The 15,589-nt window shown below is 44.1% G+C and overlaps 1 protein-coding gene across 1 annotated transcript in view; it reads right to left on the bottom strand.

Moving 5' to 3' along the window:
• Positions 1-7,742, bottom strand: part of LOC105457039 (zinc finger protein rotund-like) — a 143,481-nt gene extending 135,739 nt beyond the window's left edge. The window contains exon 1 of the mRNA XM_011701455.1: positions 7,566-7,742. Coding sequence (XP_011699757.1) covers positions 7,566-7,742 — 177 coding nt within the window. The remainder of the gene's footprint in view (positions 1-7,565) is intronic.
• Positions 7,743-15,589: the final 7,847 nt, after the last annotated feature.

Here is a 15,589-nt window from a genome sequence, read left to right as displayed (position 1 = left end):
GAAAGGGGGAGAGAAAGAGAGAGGGCCAGAGAGGGACGGAATGGCGGACGTGCGAGTGAGAAGAGGGCAGAACGGAGAAAGGAGAGAGAGGAAGAGGTGCATCGCGAACGCGTCCTCCGCAGTACTTGGACGCGCACGCTCCGATCGCACCTCTCTTCCTCTCTTCTTTTCTTCCTTCCCTCCCTCCTTCCCTCCTATCCGCCCGTCCGTCGGCCGGCCGCTATTGCTCGACGCATTCTCCTTCTTGTTGTTCTTCTTCTCCTCCCGCAAGCCGCCCTCCGTCACTCCTCGTTTCCCTTCTTTCGCCTCTTTGTGCCGAGGGCCGAGACTTCTTCTTCTCGATAGGCCACGTAGGTGCGCGCGCGTTTCATTTCTTCCCTTTTGCCGTTAATTTTCTTTGCGCGCGACCGCGTTTTTGCCCGGCCGCTCCATTACCACTGAATTCTTCTTTCGGCGATATTTCGAGCTGTTTATCGGCCGTAATGGCCGCGACCTCGAGCGCGTCTCTCTTTCGGCGCAACCGAAAGCCCTTTCATCCTCTATCACGTCGCGAACTTTCCCGTCGCGCTCTTTATTCGTCGCTTCGATTCGGGCCTTTAACCATGACAAATCGGCACCAAATACGTCGCAGAGGATGTTTTCCATATGATTTGATGTTCAATCGAATTGGCGAATTGACGTGCCATGATTAAAAAATCAACTCCGAAGTAGTTTGCTGAAGATATTATCTCGGCGAATGCACGTGACAGATTTCGTTACATTATCCAAGCCATCTGTTATCACATAACACGCGCGTATGTCAACTTGATAATCTTGTTCTGAATCGTTCAAGCAAGTGTCACATTTGCCTTGAACTTACAGATGGGACTACGTGGTATAGGTAGGGAGAAGCGCGAGTCATGCACCGTCCGAGCCATTTTTGCAACGGATCGCGCAAAAGGGTCCTTGGACCCGCCAAGTTTGGAAAGCCGCCCGGATCCAGGAGCAACCTTTTACGGGTGCCTAGCCCTGACGGCCAATGGCCGCCTTCAACTTGAAAATCTTGCGCGAACAAGTCTACCACTCGTCAGATCCGCGAACATCCGCTTCGTCGCACCAATCGATCATTTTAGTATTCGACGGCTAACTTTGTTATATTAGATTGGTGCGAAAATTATATCGTATCTGTCAAAAAATTTTCAGGTAGTTACGGCAAAAACGAAATGAAAATTATTGCCGCGCTAGCTTCAAAGAATCTCGCGAGATCGTTCATGATTATATCTCAATGTCGCAATCATCTTGCACGATTCAGCGGGGTGTCAGGAAAATCTACGGCATCCGTGATATGTTCGTCCTTATAAATTCGCGTATAACAAATTTTTACAACTCACACGCAAGAGAACTCCTTGCGTGCGTTTTCGACTCACCAGAAGCACAATGTTTTTCTTAGCTGAACGAGCCGCCCCCTCGTAACGGTCGTTGGGTTTCCCAAGCGGAAAAATCAACACGGCCAGTTAATTTCATTCCGAATTATGAGAATCGAGTCAGCGATCCTGATTATTTCCTTTCGCGGCACGCACCGCCGCATGAGTTATGCGAGCTTTTCGAAAGACACTCTTTACAACACGGTAGAAAAGTTTATTGTAATCAAAGATATAGTAGAGCAAATATAGTAATAGCAGCTATTATAATTTCAAAGTATACACTTAAAGATGAAGGAAAACATGTAAATAGTTGTTACATTTCATCAAAGCAGATATATTAAATTATATTTGTTGACGTGTAAAAAGATTAATTCTATAAATAAATTAATATTTCACTAGATGCAATAAATTTAGAAATAATATTATTGTTAAATAATAATTGATACGCGCGAGATTAATCTAATTTGAAAGCTCTAATCCATGTTTTCCTCCATATGAAATACTCAGAGACTGAAGAATCGAATAAAATAAGATAACGGACGTTGAATGACAATTGCGATTTGGCATATTAAGGCACGTACGATTACCCGTGAAACAGCATCGCCGTTCCACTCGATCTGCAAAGAACGGACCGCGGTACTTATGGTCGCTACGTGGAAAAGTGGTGAGACAAGACGAAGGGGAAATCGGTTGTACGTTACACTTTCAGAGCGTTTTTGCCAATGGTCGAGAGGAGCCAATGAAGTTCTCTTTCGTTCGGTCTTTATGGAACCATCTCTGTTTCCACGGTTCAAGCGGACAAGAAGTATAAACCGCCGTCGCGCGCTGCTACTAGCGCCGAATACACCAAGCGACAGTCTTTTTTTATCCTATTCGCATTTATATACCTAGCGAATTCATAAGACAATCCCGTTAAATGGCCAATCGAAGCACGTAACGTGACAATGCAGCTTTCGAGCGAAATCTTGCGTTTAATGAAAGAAGCACCGTAAAAATTCCAAAATAATTGCGACATCATTCCCTCACCGTCCAACGGTCGGGATCATAAAACAATAAGAAAAGTTTTGTAAAATATATAATGAAAGGAGAATTTTTTGAAGTCTGCTACTATTATTTATTAACGGCTAACTGAAATCTTAATTAACAATATTTTAATCCTTTTAAAATATCCAGAAATAATTTCTAAATATTAGAAAAATTTGTACGCAGCTTTCTACAAGCTTGGTATAATATACGCTTGGAATAATACTTTTATTGTTTATTTTTTTATGTTATATAATATCACAAAATATTTTTAATAACACAAATCACATTTGAAAAAAATTTTTCTATGCGGGAAATTTTTAAATGATGATATAGCAACATAAACTAGCAGTAACATAAACAAGACAGTTGAGAAGATAGATTAATTTTACTTGATTTCACTGTAAGGGCGTAGGGCACGTAAATCCACGTCACCGGCATGCAAAGTAAAAGAATTTTGCCGACTTTCTTGCCTCGCATTTCCCAATAGGGAAAAAAGAGCGGCGTTGAAGCCAAAGTGAAAGGGCTACAAGCTAAACTAACATAGCATTACTTGAAAAAAAGGAGAAAAAAGGAGATGGCAACGTGCGCATCGATGCATTCCCAAAAGGGGAACGTTTAGATATCGATGGAGGGTATTACTATAAACACGTGTGAGAAACCCGAATTGACTTCCAGATCGCGGCGGTGATTTCCCCGCCGGGAGGGGGAGGTAATTAGTCACGGCCCCGTGGGCTCCCGCGTGTATGCCATAATTATTTTTATAATCAGCTGTCGTCGCGCTTTCCCGGATAATCTATTCGCGTCGAATGCGTATCATACGCCCGCGGGCGCGCGCACGCTCGGGAATATAATTATATTGAGAGAAAATGTATAAAGGGACGCGCGGCAGCGAGGAGTCGCGAAGAGCCTCCCCGTCGCGTACAGGACATATAATATACATAATTAAACGGGCTGATTGCCGGGGCAATTATATGTTGCGCGCGCGCGATATTAATTTCGCCCCGGCCATTAATTTACTGACCGACATCGCGCTGCAGGAAAATCTATTCCGCACACGCCGAACGAAAGTCGTCGGATTGGATGGTGACCCGGCGGCGAGTGGTAATCGACCCGCGGCAAAAAACCGCTCGATGGCCCGATAATTATTGGTAACAACGTACCGATGTGGTTCGTTAAATCGCGGAACGGACTCTCGTGAGTTTCCTTCTGATTACAGGCGAATCACGTGGGCACGCTATAAATTATCTACCGGCGTTTGCGCACCTGCAGGATTTGAGCTTTATCCGTCTATCACGTTAGGATTTAATAAGATGGTGATTGAACAATTTATGTAAATGTAAAATTAGTAGCAAGTGCACGTATTAAACACTTGTAGTATTACTTTTCGTTAAATGAGCGAATGATTAAACAAAAAAATTAAACGGACTCCTGTTATTAAAAAGAACCGTTTCGAAAATATGCGTGACTCGCATTTTTATATTATGCAAATTTATTATATATTATTCTTGAAAACATTACTTAATATTTATTATTTATTTAGATCAAATTGAGGCAGTAAGTTAATTAAGGTTCTCACATTATAATCAACAATACATTTTTATCGTACAATTTTTATCTTCTCATATCACTTAATTATATCAATCGTCCCACGTGCAATTAAATAAAAAATATATAAAAAGCGTGCAGAAAACGGTACTAATAAATAATAAAGAGAGTAGAATAAATAAATCACTGTAAAAATCGATGTTATTTACATACATCGACTAATTATAATCGAACCTAGATCTTAATCACCCGTTAATGGACGCCAAGTCGTCAACACTCTACTTAATTGCCGTCGTTAATAATTAACGACCGCAGTTAGGTAGCTATTAAACGATTATCATTGCATGTATAATAATAATTTATAAAAAGCTATATATCGCACGGAATTTTGTGATTACCCCGGATGTGATTATGTCGAATTAACTCGTCGCGCTTTCGGCGAGAAGTTTCGTAAGGGTTTTCTCAATTATTTGCATAAAAAATCGTGTGTGGATTAACAAAGTTAATACACGAAGATGATAATCGTGAATATGTAATTGCGAATCGTACAAGTACTTTATTCCGCGATTTCACGGCTCGCGAGTGGTGCAATTGAGAAGAACGATAAAATCGTATATAGCACATAATGATATCGCTCGCGGCGCCGAATGTAATTCGCTATCAACCAGTCAAGCCGTGTCATGGTGTCAAAAACGAGCTGCACATTCACATATGATTGTGCATTACCTCCCACCCCATTAATGTTATTACATGTTTCAAGATCCGAGAAAAATGCGTTTATACACCATCGCAATTAAAAAAATGCGATTTATATTATCATCGCGCGATAATTGCCAATTATCTTCGTGCGCAGGAAAAGCTTCAAAATAGGAAATCAGAAAGTTATCGTTGGCGCTTTGTTAACGACGCTTTATTATCGTTTTTTTTGGATCGCTCGACGGTGCAAGCTCGGTGTTTTTTACGCGCAAATCATTTTCACAGGTTGACACGCCGGATGGCCTTCTTGTCGATTTAGTCGCGGCACGGGTTCGTCAGTATTTCTTACGCGCCCGTCTCCGATGTTCGCAAGAAAATATACGAAGCAAATCGAAAGATTAACGCGATAATTCATTACGGTCGTAACTCGCTATCTGGATCAGAGGGGAAGGCAACGCGGAAAGAAACGAGGCAAATCAGTGTAAAACGAAACGTAAATGGATTGGAGGACGAATGTTAAATGAGAATTTTCACTTATTTCGACTTAACCTTCGGAAACTGTTTCCCATCAGGAAGTTATCCAGTAATTACTCTTCTATCCTGCGTACTCTCATTACACTTTCTTTGATATAAGACTCCGATCAACCTTAAATGCCAATTTCTCGCCCGCCGTCGGTATACTACAAAATTGTAGCCTCGAATATCAAATCCAAATGTTTGAAAATATTAATCACAATTACAAAATATTTAAATATTAACCGAATTGTAATTACTCGATACTCTTTGTGACAAGAAAATTAAACAATTGTATAGTTTTAAGATAGAGATGATGAGGCTCGCGCATATATTTGCGAATATTCATTCATTTCAAGCAAATGATATACGTAAAAATGTAACGAGTGCGACTGCGGCTGCAATAATTCTCTTTTGAGATATCAAGTTCATTGCCACCGTACGATTATCCAGGTATTAATCTTCATCTACGAGCATCTTACGACGTTATTATTGCACCGGCTATGAGTATAATCAACGGCCGCAAAAAAGAAAGAAGTTGCTCCAAGTTTTTATGCTCCACGACAACAGTATCAAAGACGGGATTTATCATATCGGATAATTGACCATTCAGATAATACATTTATCTCGTAAACGGAAAACGGATACGCAAAATATCGCGCGATCAACGACATATTATCCCTTCAAATTAAGAATTGTCATTAAATTACAAAAAAATAATTACTAAATGTGAAATCATATGTCGTCCGACAAACGGTAATTTGTCACGCAAACGTCAATTAGCATTGATTTTATAAGTAACGTCACAGTTGCATCCTGTCTTACACATACTAGACAATGTCATTTTTTTTTCCTTTTTTCCTCATTTTTTTTCCCGCAATAGCAGATGAAGTATCAGCGTGCAAATGTCATTACTTTGTCACGAACATAAAACATGAGTGAGATGAATAGTAATACTATGATAAACAACCGGTCAAACTAGACAATCATTTAAATTAACTGTTTTATTGTAGAAGTAATTATTTTAAAATTACTATCTTTAAATATACATTATATCTAAGCTTCTTAAATTTTATGCCAATCATTGAATGTGGTAATTAATAAAAATTTGCGTGCAACTTGCATTTTCAAAAAAAAAATTTATTTTTTATGCCTAAATGACACTCCTCGAAATAATTACCTACTCGCTGCGAAAAAATTGCGTAAATCATTTATCACGTCTATTATACATCCGTTCTGTTACGAGTTTGCGCCAAAAATCAATGCGTTAGATGCAATTTAAATTTTTGTACGAGATCTTAGAAATTCAATCTGGATTACAGCGATAATTGAGGTACAACCCGTTTATATACAAGATTCTCCGAATAAGCTCGAAAGAATTTTTGTTTACATTCTGTAGATTCTCGGCAAAAGATGGCAATATTTTGCCTCGTTTATCCGTCGTCATATAAATGTCAAAAAAGAGAAATATACCGAGCCGCATTCGCGAGCGAATCCGCGAACGTAAGATCGACAACAAACGAACCAAAAAGCATCGACGCCTAATTAATATCCAAAATAAACTATTCTTTGTCGTCGCGACGTTTTATTTCACAGAAGGAATTATACTCTGATATTAGATATTCTAATAACTTCATTGCTTCGATCTTCAAAAAATTTTATAACAATTTTAACATACTACGAATACAATCAGCGATTATCTGACAACGAATCAACGTAAATTGATAATTAACGTAAATTGAACTTTAAGCACATAAACAATTATAAATCTCGAGTAAAATTTTTATCGCGACACAGAATACATTTGTCTTGAAATTTTATTAAATGATTAATTTGTTTTACACTTGCAATGTCAAGTTTGCAAAAATTTATTTATTATTACATTGTTATTAAGTTTGTTTCTAAATTAAGAAGTTTGTTAAGAGGAAATAGACTGCATTAATTTAATCAAAGAATTTGACATGAAAAATTTAATTCTATTTTTCAGTATTGCAATTCTGATTCACAAACCACGATTTTCAAAATTCCAAAATCGCAAATCTTTGAATCTGTCACCCCACAATATCTCCAATTTTACAGTTTCTAATTTTGAACATTATTATCACATATTAAATACCAAAGATTTCCTTCGGAGCAAAGCTCCGTGTTTACAATATGAATGTATTATGTGTTGAACGAGTAAAATCGTCTCGCGTTAATGTTGCAAAACAATCTCTATATTTAGCGAAAACAATGAGACGTGCAGACGGCTGCGTTTACAAACGCGTGACAAACATTGGTGCTAAACAATCCGAAGTCTCGCCGGGACTTACGCGTGAGAAACGTCGGAAATTCAGCGTGTGCAAAACGCGCGGGCATACCCGAGAAGAGGCTGTCGCTTACCTTACTCTGAACGTAGTCGAGGGCGAGCATGCAGTCGGAGTATCCGCTCTCAGTCTTTATCGTAGTACCACCCTGGCCGGGTCCGGTCGAGCAGAATCCGGAACCCACGACGCCGACCGGCCCGCCGAGGCCAGCTGCCGCCGCAGCCGCGACGCTGTCCCGGTACCAGGGATACATTGAATGGCCCGCAGAATATCACCGTGCTCCTTCAATGAGAATCTTCTCTCTTCCCAACTTGGCTCGCACCGTCGAGTTCCAAGCAAATATTCACTCTCTCGGTCACACGTCACGTTTGTGTCGTCTGCCTTTCCCTCGGATTTTTCCTTCTTCCGTTTACTTTTCCGCGATTCGGACACGACACGCGGCGCGCGACATACACCTCACCGCCGATGATATCACTGCAACCTGCTGCAACCGCGGTATCGTCGCGCGATACACGCCGCGCTCGCGCACAACGACGACCGCCGACGCCGCTCCGCGTTCGTCCCGCGCCAAAACTCTCCGTGAATCGGCACGTCGACCGAGCGCGAAGTACAATATCACTGATATTCGCGTACGAACGTCTCAAGACCGCGCACTCCCGCGATATAGGTTAGCTCGCGCCGCGAGTGGAAGTCGCGTGCCGCGTGTACCTCATCCGATCCGTCGTCCTCGCGGCACGGTCATCGAACGTCGCTGTTCGTGTTGCTCGCTGCCCGTCCAAGCGTGAACACTCGTGACACCGCCGCCGTCGCCGTCGCCGTCGTCGTCGCCGTCGCCAGCGCCGAGCAGCGTCTTCAGGAGCGCGATATTAAAACGTAAACACCGCGCAGAGCCGTGCGTCCTTGAGCCGGGATTGAAACTTGTCGAGCTCGACACTGTGTGTGTGTCTCCGTCTCTGTCTCTCGCTTTCTGTCTCTCTTTTTTCCCTCCGGTCGTGCCGACTAACTGTTTACCTTTTTTCAACGATTGCGCGTAGAGAGCGCCTTCTCGAGGTCGCCGCGTGCGAGAGAGCACGCGAGGGAAGAGTTTAAAATACTGTCCGATGTAAAACTCCGGAGCTACCGGCGGATTTCCTGTCTAGCGCGGCGCGTTGCTCCGACCTACGGCGAACTTTGCACCGAACTCCACGGACTCCAGGATCGAGAATTGGTTAGCTCGCGACGGGACACACGAGGGCCACCGGCCCGCGCGCGCACGCGGGCGCGCGTCGCGCACCCGCTCGCAACGTTTGTTTGTCGCGAGCTGTTAAAATCGAGACACCCGGCGGCGTCTCCGACGCGGGCCTCACCTCCTTCCTCCGCGCACTGGTTACCACCGTCGGTTTGTGCGTTTCGCGTTACGCGGCCAACTTCACTCTCTTCGCGGCAAGAAACTCACGCGCTGTCGACCGACGCCGCGACGTAACGCCATTCGTGTGTCATTCTCCACTCCGTCTATCTCCTCCTCTTTTGCTCCTCTTGCGTTCTCCGTTGCAACGATCGATTTATCGCACAGCGATCGTCGTGTCGATCGCCACCTTCGGATGGCAACGCGTCGCCGTCGCGTCACCGCCAAGGCTCATAATATATTCGCGCGGAATAAACTCATTCGAGCGGAACGCCGCCTAATGTCGGCGAGTGCGGCCGCGATCCGGAATCCGCGGCGCGATTCGAGCGCTCGCGGATCGCGACATGATCGCGGTTGACTTGCGGCGTCGAAAACGAAGCCTCGCGATCGCGCCCGGGGAAACGAGCGACGCTCGAAAAATGGCCTCCTTTATCACCGTTCTTCCTTCGCTCTATTTCTCCCCTCCTCCCCGCGCCGTTGACAAGTCGAACACTGTGATCGTTGCGTAGCGTAGAATCGTAGTCGCGCCTCCGCGACTTCGCCGGCGATCTCGGCGAGAGTGCGCCAACCCCCGGTTTTTTTGCGTGCGGCTACCCGGCCCGGGACGCGCAAAAAATCGCAACCGCGGCAAAGCCCGGATATCGTGAACCGTGAACCGCGGACGCGGTTTCAGCACTGACGCGGGAGCCGCGATTCGAACAACCGTTCGGCCGTGCTCGGCCGTCTCCGGCGGCCGTCGTGTCTGCCCCTCACGGTCCGCCGTCGCTCGCTCGCTCTCGTGCCACCGGCCGCGCGCCAACTAGCGGGGGAAGACGCGGCCTGCCGCGGAAGGGTGAAAGGGCGGGGGCGGGGTACGCGGGAAACACGATCTCTCTCTTCCTCTCTCTTTCTCTTTTAACACTCTCTCGCTATCTCCCTTTCTCGCTCGCGCCGCGCCGGATACCGCGTCGAAGTGGGAGCAACAGCTTTTCTTGGCTGAGCGATACGCTCTAACGATATCGGCTCGTACCGCCATTCGAATAGAATTCTTCCGTTTTGCGATTTTCAAGAAAACACCGTGCCTAGATCGAAAAAATTATGATGGTAACGAATGGTAACATGATGCGAGAACATGACTACGCCGCACCCATCATGCCTCGACAGTTTAATTTTAAGTTTCAAGCTCTTTTTATCTCTTCGTTCGTCTGTTACTAAATAGATAGACGACTGCAATGATCAATTTTATAAAGAGTAAATGCAATTAATTCTTATTAATATTGCAGCTTGTATTACGAAACTGTATTCATACTCGTGATTGACGATTCGCCAAACATTTTGTAATCCGTGCGAGAATTATTTAAGAAATATATGTCAAATAATCTATTTAAATATCGTAACTTGTAACGCGCGAAATCACAAGCCGCAACATCGTAATTATACGGACGATTTTTTTTTTTAATACACGGTAGGCGTAATCACCAATTTTCGCGAGAGAAGAAAATAACGAGGCGTCGAAACGACCGGCCCTTCGAATTCGCAAATACGCAAAAACCTAGCTGAATCACCACGCGTCGACCTTGATGGTGTAAAAATCTCGGACCGTGGACACGGAAGGACGAGATTCTGACCTCCTGCGACCTAATTCCACGGGTACCGTCCTCTGCGTGGAGAAGCTTGGGAAAGGTCGCGTACGCTGTGAAACATCATGCAAAAACCCGCCCCTGAAATGGTTCACGAATTCCTGGGGAATTTCTTCGGCAGACGCGGAAGAGGGGAAAAAAACAGTCCTAGGATAAAAAGTCACCCACCGCGAAGGGGTCGGTGAACTCACGCAGATATATTTTAACAAGCTGATGTTCTCTCCTTCGTTTGTGTCTTCCCTTGGAGCGACGAGAAATTTAAATATTTTGCGTGAGAATCGCGAGTCCGGGACGGAATGTTAAAAGGAAAATGTATGTGAACTCGTTGAATCTATTGTTAAATTTGTTAATACGATAAGAATAAAATCGCGAATCGCGATTGAAGTGGCTTACGACAGAACGCAACGATCCGTAGCGTTAACGATGGATTGTAACGATCAGATTGTCTCTAAATTAACGAGATTTTTAATAAAATTATTTCTTCCTAAGCCTATCTCTTCTATTACGCTTTACCATCGACCTTGAACGGCACATCTACTCCACCAACTTGGGATAAGAAGAGAAAGAGAGATGTATGATGTCGCCAACCCCCGTGGCGTAGACCAGAAAGGAGCTATAACCACAAATCTTATCGCCGGAGACTGGTGGAAGACTAGAATGGGGTTGATGGTCATGGTTAGAGGGTCATAGAACTCTCGGTGTTCCACTTTCTTAAATGCGCGCCTGTACTCTCCCAGTAATATTATATTTCCATAGGTCAGTGGAACGGAAAGCGAAATCCGGCAGAGGCGACATTCGCGAATGTCGCTCTGGAACATTGGCAGACAAAAAGTCCGATAGATTTGGTAATTTATACGATTATGATACGGCAGTTATCTCGAATGTTTTCTTTTTATCAGAAAGTCTTCCATTTTTACGCCAATTATTACGTAATATAACTGGCTACAAAACAGATCGTGAAAAATTTAATAACATTATAAGTACTGTCACTTATAATCGAAATTGTAAAAAAAAACAATCGATTGCAAATATATATGTATATTTATTTAACGACAACGTACTGCATTCTGCAAATCAAAGTAAATCTGTTAGATGAAATTTGTCTAAAAAAATTTCGCTGATTTAAATGGGGACGAAGAATTAATCGCACACTGACGCGTGACAAAATATCCCGATCTTCTCAACGGTCAGCGTACGTCGCTCGGTGAAAAATCCAGCGACTTTGTGGGGTTCATTCACTGGCCATTAATAGATCCTCCGTCCTTCCTTTTCCTCGAGGAAAGGAACCACGAGCGACGATGTTGTCGACCCCCGCGGAGTGCTCCAAAAACAAGCTATAACCACAAATCTTATCGCCGAGGGGAAGGGAAGGGCGAAGAAGAAGACCTCAAGGGGGGTTGCTGGTTAGGTTAAAGGGGGAGTTCGTTCCACCTTCCGAGCTACCTAACAAGTAGCTTGTAAGAAGAGCCGTTTCGCCCGGTGATTCGTGCTCGTAGAGCTGCCGCCGCTGCCCCGGAGGAAAAACTGCGACACGGTTTTTCGGCCAATGGGGTTCTCCCTCGAAGTTCAAGGCCATTCTCAAAGATAGCTATGGCACGAGGGGCCGGGTGGCAGGGGGATAGGAAAGGAGGCGGGCTTTTTTGTTTTCCAGTGCTCTTCTGGCACTGCTATGAGGACGACCGACAGACCGACAGACCCCGGGCTGCTGCCCGGCTGTACGTCTCGTTCCTCTCTGGCGCCAGACCGTTTTTTGGTTTACCCGTTCGCCTCGGTGACATCGACGCACCTTAGCATTTTTTCAGACTCCTGATTGGGGGCAAGTTCAGATGAGAGCGATTCCCCTATCTCCCGAATCAAAAAGCGGGTCGTTTAAATGATTTACCGCACGATTCATGAATATATTCGGCTAATTCGAACGTCGGGGGCATGCGGAATGTACGATTCAAAAAAATAATGACGGATAGATTGCTAACGTCAACTACACAGAGCAACAAATCGTAACTAAAGCTGTATTCAGTTAGACGCTATTTTACAGCTATTAGATATTAACTATTGTTAATATACATATAATAATAAATTTCTTTCTATTGCGTTACATAAATTAAACTATATTTTTTAATTTGGAACTTAGAAATTTAGTTGTTTCAAGATAAATGTTTTAAATTTCTTTGTATTAATGACCGTAAAAAAGAAACATTCTTCTGTTAAACGAATCTAATATTTTTCTCTTAAATCTCGTATTTTGATTAAATTAGGTACCTATATTATTTTTAATAATTTAATAATCTTTATACAATTAGATTTTTTTATTTCCTTAGCTCCCATAAATGAATCAAAAGATATCAAGTAATTATTTCAAACTATATATATCTTTATCGCGATAAAATATTAGCATTTTTGATATTTAATCGTAAGGACCCAATCGAAAAGTAAGCCGTGAAAAGTCTTGAAAAATCCTCGAACGACTTGTTCAATGGCGCCCAGTTGATCGGCCATGTTGTCTTAAACGAGCAAAGCGAAAAGGGACACGAGGGACGGACCGAAGCAATGTAGCAAGAAATCATGAAACGGAGTAAAAGGATGGGGACAGAGATTAATGAGAAACGAATCTAGCAGAGGAAAGAACGATGGAAGAAGGTCGACTTGAATCGAAGACCACGGTAGCGTGGATAAACAGTCTTCTAGCGGATATATATAACGTCGAACGAGACATAAGGCAGCTGTTGCAAATTATATGAAGAGTCAGAATTGAATTCCGCTAGAAGTCATTTCGCGACAATCTCGAGAATTCGCCGTAAAATCACGTAAGGGTGTCGTTTTTATATACATGAAAAATATGAAAAATAACAGCTAAACGATGTACATTACTCGTCGGTTTTTCACGAAATTTCACGAGTGAATAGCTCGATATCTGAAATCGAAAACAATAAAAAAAAAAAGATAAATATTTAAAATACATATATCTCGTGTGATATCATATATTCGATAAACGAGTTTGGCTAACAATAAGTCTGAAATTTTGCTAAATAGATGGATAACACCTATCTTGTTTAGCGATAGATATAATTACATGCTACATTCGCAGCTTTCGTTTCGATGGTGATTTTTACATATGCATCTCCAAAATGTAATACTAGTCGTAAAAAGGCAACGGCGAGCCACTGGCAATCACCGGCAGACGCGTGGGTCGGCAATTCGACCATTTTCACACGGGTTAACGATAACGCCGACCCGTGTTTCGGCGTTGCGGCGGACCTCATGCATAATTAATTAAATGGATATGCGCTTTCGATTGCAGTCGAGCAGGCACGAGCGTGTACACGAAACGGAAGGCCAAGCCTTCCACTCCTCCCAGGGGGTTGGCTCGCTTCATTTAGAAAATGAAATTGCGGACCCGCGAGGAGGGGGCGTGCTCCCTCCTCGAAGCGTACATGCGCACCTCGCTCACCTCTCATCCCTCACCTAGGTGAGCGGAGGACCGGGGGTTTCGATCCTCCGCGCCGTTCTCGCCAGGACTCCTCGGTGGCCTGCGATTCCTCGTATTACGGGGGAAAATGGTAGCGCTTTTTGCGCCATATCTCGCATCGACTCGCCGTCCGCGCTTTAAAGCGGACGTATTTTGTTTATTGCCATTAATCGCGTTCATACGTGTGTTTTTTTTTCCTCTCCACCGGATTCGACGCGGAGCGATAAGTGCGGCATGTCGACGTCTTTTCTCAGAAATGTGACGGCTTACGTCGACATCTTTTCGCGCCGCAGAAAGACGCCGCTCGCGCGATCGTAATGCTGATTCACCGCGATTCACGCATATGAAGACATCGTACATTCAAATATTTGTCCATCTTTAAATTGTATTTGAACAAAATAAAAAGTTAGTTCCAAGATATTCGCATTGTTCTTCTAGTTGCGATGTTATTTCGAGATAATATCATTTGGAGAAATGTCTTATATACGTGATAAATGTCGAATTTATATCAGAAAATCGTCCACGACTTTCGTAAATGGCGCGACGTCTACAATAGTCTAACAATAAGTAAAATTTGAAAGTTGGATTCAGTCGATCGGAGTGATAAGGGTGGTGAGATGGTTGCGTCCTCTAATTCCGAGGGAAGGGGTATAGATAATCCAACAGAGCAGCGCTCCAGGAGGTGCGGAGGATAACGAAAAGCAGCCATGCGCGTCCGACTGCCATCGCGGTATCCTGCCCCTTCCTAACTCCCGTGACGTTAGAGGATAGGTCAGAGGTCGATCTCGCGAAAGAAGACCACTGACCACACCTGTCCCGAGATAACGCGAATCCATAAATCCAAAGCCTCGTATCTACGAGGCGGAAGACGAAACGGCTCAAATCGAAATCACCAAATAAAGATGTGGAAAAAAATTAATAAAAAAATTATCTTAATCGCGAAAGAACAGAGAGGAGCACCGGCCAAGTCCATCGTTTCGCTGCGGCGCCGCAATTTCGCAAAAGCAGAACATTCGGGAGGGGAAAGAAATAAAACGAGATATGAGAAACCGTGTCTCGGTCGTGCGGCGAACGAATGCCGCTTCTCGCGGAGGGACAAGGACATTGGCGCGAGAGCAACCCTAGCGAGAGGACCAAATACGTAAGTCGTTCGCAAGAAGGACAGTCGGTCGTACATCCCGCGGAGGAGAGGTTTCCGGACGGAGACGGGAAACGCGGAATAAGGAGGAGATACCTAAGATACCTAAGTCCGAGCGACTGTAACGAGATAGGCAGATAGAGAGAGAGAGTGAGGTAGATGGAGAACCGCTCGGAGAGAAATTAATGAAAAATATCAAGATACGGAGGAGGAAAGAGAAGCGCGAGAGCTGAAACGTAGACGCGGCTCGCGGAGGAAGGAGGACAGCCAAGTGGCTGAACAGTGAGGGAGAACGGTGAGGAAGAGTGAGCGACCAGTGAGGGAAAGAGAGGGACTACTCCGATGAGTAGTCGATGAGGAAGGCCGCCACTGTCGGAGCACTCTGGGAGAGGCGTTACCCTGGTCGCGCTTCTCATTGGTCGGGCACAGACCGGTCTGGGTGCCACCCATCGCAGGCGCAACCAGAAAAAATGCGGTCCCCTCCAGAAGGAGG

This window comes from Wasmannia auropunctata, unplaced genomic scaffold, assembly GCF_000956235.1.
Source record: "Wasmannia auropunctata unplaced genomic scaffold, wasmannia.A_1.0 LD335400.1, whole genome shotgun sequence".
Classification (NCBI taxonomy): Eukaryota; Metazoa; Arthropoda; class Insecta; order Hymenoptera; family Formicidae; genus Wasmannia; species Wasmannia auropunctata.
Note: the sequence above shows the minus strand (reverse complement) of the source record. Positions and strands in the feature narration are given on the sequence as shown.